The sequence below is a fragment of the Salvelinus namaycush genome, chromosome 12 (assembly GCF_016432855.1).
Source record: "Salvelinus namaycush isolate Seneca chromosome 12, SaNama_1.0, whole genome shotgun sequence".
Taxonomy (NCBI): Eukaryota; Metazoa; Chordata; class Actinopteri; order Salmoniformes; family Salmonidae; genus Salvelinus; species Salvelinus namaycush.
The window spans coordinates 22456310-22461862 of NC_052318.1; the positions used below are offsets into that span (position 1 = coordinate 22456310).

A 5553-nucleotide genomic window follows, 5' to 3' on the forward strand; every position below is an offset into this window, starting at 1 on the left:
GTATGTTGTTTTTTATGTTAACCATTAGTGGATTTCCAGTTTTGATTGAATAATGTCAAAACGGTCAGTGCACCTCACGTGGTGTACTGTGACCTAATGACCATACCTGCGTTCAATACGAAAACACGTAATGCAACCACACAGTTTCTAAAGGTTCAATTAAAAGGGAACGGTGCTGTTCTGAAGGACCACTTTGGTTGGGTTGTGGGTTCTAAAATGCACCGCTGCCCTTTCAAACGTCACTCATTGCTAAAAGGACACACCCGCCAAACGTAGAGAACGTACCTCGAAGTATGTTCAAGAACGTTGAACGTTTTGGGGAAACGTGTAAAAGTCGTTACGCAAAGTAGCAAACGTTCGATCGAACTGAACGCACCCCTGGCTACGTTCTTCGCGGGAAATCTGCAAGCTAACTAGCAACCCACATTATTCATAGACTTTTATATTATCATAGCTAGCTAGTGCAATTGAAATTTGCAACCATCTTTCGACAACATTATGTCAGGAAACGGACTGTCGACCAGAATTCAGCAGTTTTTGGATCCCCACGAGCGGCTAATGGCAGGTACTCAGGTAAAGAGATGGATGGGAGGCTGCCTATTGCCAGCAGCGAGTTAACGTTCGCTAGTTAACCTAACGTTACATGTGATGTCAACATTTTAACACAACTATTATTTGCTCAACTTTACACCATCATATTAATAGGGATTTTTCATGAACCAAAATGTATTGCTAACTGGTTACAATGTATACACATGTTTGTGCATAATTTGCTAGATAGCTAGCTAGCTAACTAGCCAAGACACTATGCTGCAGCCTCTCGAGCTTGATCCTGTCACGCAAAATTATTTTAGCTTCTCGTCCCACCTTGCAGAATTTCGTTTCAACTTACTAGCTATCTAACTAACTAAGATATAAAACGGTGTTTTGGCAAGACTGTTTCTTTGTGCCCCACTGCAAACACATTTAAAAAGGTTTGAAAAAAATTAGGTAAGTGTTATCAATGTTGTTAACTTTTCTATATCCTTGTCAGAGCCCTTTCCACCGCCTGGGCCAGCAGATGCAGGACCTCTTGGGCGATGGCGGGATCAAGAAGGAAGTGGTCCAACCTGGAGAAGGCCCACCAGTGCCAAGAGATTCATCTGTGTCAAGTACCCTCTAAAAATACTCCTATCTTTAGGATGCCTTACAATGTAATCGATTATATGTATCAACATTAAACCATAGTGGGACACCACCATTTTTTCTTATAGCATTGCCCATTTGTACACCTGCTAATATTCCTTCAAAGTTAATTTCTCAGGATTTCTGGAGTACTCTGACCGACCGTTTGAGACCACCAGCTACCTGAAGTACCCTCGAATGATGAAGCTTGGAAGAGGTAAGGTATAGCCTACTCTTTAGGTAACTGGTTTTCATATGTGGCTTCATAAACAACTAATACACACACCTTACAGACGTGACTCTATGTGGCCTGGAGCTGGGTATTCTGACCATGAGGAAGGGAGAGTTCTCTCGTTTTCTCTTCCTGCCTGCGTATGCATATGGAGAGATGGGCTGCCCTCCACTCATCCCTCCTGTAGCCACTGTGCTCTACGAGGTGCAGGTCCTCGATTTCCTTGACTCAGCCCAAGTGGATGAGTTCTTCGCAATGAGTTCGGTGAGGAGACTAGGGGCCTTATTCAGTCAGGGCTGTATCTAGGGATGGGCAATATGGCCAATTTTATAAAAAATGTTTCTAATTTATGGGTGATTCACCATATACCTAGATATTTAAAAATGTTTCTCTTAATAAGCTTTGTTGTACAATTAAAGGTCAAATACCAAATTTAAACCAAGGCTAAATTGAAGCCTTCCACAACCATAACACTCACTAATAATGTAATTATTTTTTCAAAATGTAATCTGCTTTTTTGCAATAATCACTGATCTGGCATTCAAGTTTCTCTGATGAAAATGCCCTTTTTGTTACAAATTTAACCAGAACAATGTGTAATGCACATTCACTAATAATAACTAACTTCTTGTAACAGTAATTATTGAAAATTAACACATGTCTCATAAACAGTCTCGCGAACACAAGCCCACATGCAGGGATGCAAACTAGTCACCTTTCTGCGAAATTCACAGTTTTGAATCAAAAATAGGTGACCTATGTGATTCGTGTAGATCCGATGAGAAATGTTTGGGAGGGAGGGGAGCTTTGGATCACACTACTGGCTGTAAGCGAACGAGTGATGCGCGTTTGGAGCAATACTGGCTGTATCCAAGGCTCAGCCAATTGTTCACATAACAGCAGAATGCAGCACGCAACTGAAGAGAGAAGAGCCAACCAATTTGCTAGTTACAGCATCAGTGCGTGCTCTGGAAAGACAGCAGAGAGTAGAAAGGCAGTTTGCCATTTACAGCAGCGAGTCTCCTGAACGATAACGAAGAGGTAGGTGAAAAGCCTGCCCACGGAGACGGGGGTGAGAAGGTGATGAAGCGTAGTTCATGAGCTGTAACCGAAAAACAACTGCCATTTGGACAGTTTGAGGTGAGGGAGAAAGTGTGGTGGAATAAGTACTAGTATTGTTAGCATTGTTAAGTAACGCTATCTTGCTAGCTGGATCAAATTCTCCGTTAGCTAGCCAGAGAAAGGTTGATCGATGTCTACTATAGTGGCCACTATAATAGAGCAAAAATGTAATGCCTGTTTGTTTCATTCTATTTCTACTTTAAGATGTTTTTTTCCCATGTGCAATATTTAGATGTGTGTGGTCACAAGCGTTCTAATATAAAGGCTGTCATGGCTAACTGCAATATTAGTGTATTGTTTTTTCTCAAGACTTGTGTCATTTGCAGTAAAGTCTAGGCAACAAATAACATTGGATTGCGTTCTTTACATTTTTTAGCTGTGAGTTAGGTTCACATTAACCACTTTTTTTTTTTTTTTTTACACAGACTGAGCATGTAGATCATATATTCTTTGTTGTTTAGTTAAAACCTGCATTTCCCCCTAGCAGGGATTTTTTGCATGTTTCGGTGCAAATAAAAAAAAGTGTCACCTTTTTGGGCCCTCACCAGTTTGCATCATGCTAGTGAGTAGCCAGTTAATCTTTATTTCAAGTTTAGCATACTTGGATCCATTTGCTAGCTAACAAGTTAGCTATACAGTTTCATTATTATGAACACACCCTTCTGTCTGTCTCCAATTGTTTGAACAGCATGTTAGCCGGTCTACTTTGTTCAGATGTTGAAATCAAGTACCCTACCTTATTTCTCAAAATGAGAACAAGTTGCCAATTCCTTATATAATTGTGTTTTAGGCTCATTGCACATTTATAAAACACAGACTAGACAGCTAGTATAACAGTCTGGCTAAAATGCTATGCCGCGCACAACAAACTGAGCATTCATTTACCAGAATCTATGTTTATTGATACTCCTGTTTTAGTAGTGTCTGCTCTGCACACAATTTGAGGAGTTGAGACATGAAAAATGATATTGTTAGAAAGGTTATCTTCTCCTCTATTACAGTAAAATAATGTCTCAATGTGTTTCAGTGTCCATATGACCCATTCTGTTGGACCAAACCAGAAATGCAAATATTGAGTTGAAAACACTTGTCAGAGAGCTAGAAGTGATCTTAGGAAAAGAGACAAGACTAAAAGACAACATGAGAACAAGTGGACATAAACGCTCATAAAAAAAAATATATATATATATCGCCGAGCCCTAGCTGTATCTCACGACTCGACTCAGACAAAACTAGTCAGAGTTCCCTCAAGGTTGATGTTGATAACCTCCAGGACCAGGGTGTTGTTGTAACAGAGAATGTCAACCAACCTTATTAAATACAGTGGAAGGAGCTGAGATATGTTATGGGGTTGAATAAAGCCATTTTCTACTTGGACTGAAGTGACTAGTTTTGGTCATGCTTCTCACTACTATCTGGGGATTAGTTGTAATTTTGTTGGCTCCCTTTCCCCAGTTTTTACCTTTCCCAAACCCCTCTCTCCCTCCAGGAGGAGCAGAACACTGTTCCTCTGTCCACGCTCTTCAATGTGGTCGACACAGAGCGCAGCTTTGGCAACCGCTGCTTCAACCAGAGTCGCTTCGAGGATGCCAAAGATCGCTACAAACAGGTAGTATCAGAAAAACATGTTTTATGTTCTAAATGTTATGTCGTCAAATGAGCCCCTTGATTTTAGTTTCAGCATTATTTTATGATGAAGGATTACTTCAAGTGAATGTGAATGAATGAGAGGAATGATTGTGATGTTATGCTGGTTCCCTCATAAGTATTGAGTTTTTTGTAGATTTTATTTTATTGTCATAAGCTCACTGTCATGTGTAATATTTGACAAGCACACTGTTGTGCGTGTAGTGTGTGCACGCCCTACTGTGTCCGCACGCAAGTGTGCATGTGATATAAATAAATACATCAAATAACTCTTTCTACGTATAACCTCTCCATGTGTCTGGCCAGGCGGTGACTCTGCTGGGGAATCGGGAGATGGAGGACAAGGAGGAGAAGAGGAGCATCGCAGCGGTGCAGCTGCCCATCTACCTCAACCTGTCCCTGACCCAGCTCCGCCTGGACAGGCCCCTGAAAGCCCTGGAGTACGGCCACAAGGCCATGGAGATTGACCCCACCAACACCAAGGCCCTGTTCCGCTGTGGTCAGGTCAGACCCTCAGGCTGGGGGAAGTCATATTCTTGTCAATAAGCTGGGTTCATGTGTGTGTGCCTACAATATATGTAATTGTTTTTGGCATCATAGTTTGTGCTATGGATATTAAATATAGGTGAGCAGACAGGGATCTGACTCCAGACATAAATGTTCTTAAAAAAAACTTTTACAGGTTGTGCTTTTGCTAGGACCATATGTTTTATGAAGATTTACCCATTTACTAGCATCTTAAAATAATTCTAAAGCGTACATCTTCCCATTTTCATACATTTGAGATTTGCATGTTTGGTGATGGCTCACTTGTTGAAAGAATCACAGTCACAGATGTTTTAACCAGAGGGTTTTCCTCAGGCCTATTTGGAGTTGTTTGACTATGAGAAAGCCCAGGATTACCTCACGATGGCTCAGGCCAACAAACCATTCGACATCGACATCAACAATCTCTTGAGGAAGCTTGCCATGTAAGATAATATTTCTGACATTCATAGTTTATTAATTGACGTTCATTGTTTATTTCCCTAGTGACACATTGTTTCAACTACATTATTGTTATTTGTGCAGATGCTACAAGGACTATTTGGACAAAGAGAAAGAGCTGTGCTTCAAGATGTGTGCAGACTTTGTGAAGAAGTGATGGTAAGGCTATACAAAGTTGAGGCAAGCGAATAAAATATATACTGAACAAAAATATAAACGCAACATGAAACAATTTAAATGTTTTTACTGAGTTACAGTTCATATAAGGAAATAAGTCTGTTGAAATAAATAAATACATCTCTAATCTATGGATTTCACATGACTGAGCAGGGGTGCAGGCATGGGTGGGCCTTGAAGGGCATAGGCCCACCTACTTGGCAGCCAGGCCCACCCACTGGGGA

The 5553-nt window shown here is 40.8% G+C and overlaps 1 protein-coding gene across 1 annotated transcript; it reads left to right on the forward strand.

Moving 5' to 3' along the window:
- The first annotated feature begins 498 nt into the window (after positions 1 to 498).
- On the forward strand, positions 499 to 5309 carry LOC120057436 (inactive peptidyl-prolyl cis-trans isomerase FKBP6-like). The gene is made up of 8 exons (XM_039006058.1): positions 499 to 573; positions 1034 to 1151; positions 1292 to 1381; positions 1458 to 1660; positions 4008 to 4127; positions 4472 to 4669; positions 5027 to 5136; positions 5237 to 5309. The coding sequence occupies exons 1-8, from the start codon at positions 499 to 501 to the stop codon at positions 5307 to 5309; spliced, it is 987 nt and encodes a 328-aa protein (XP_038861986.1).
- Positions 5310 to 5553: the final 244 nt, after the last annotated feature.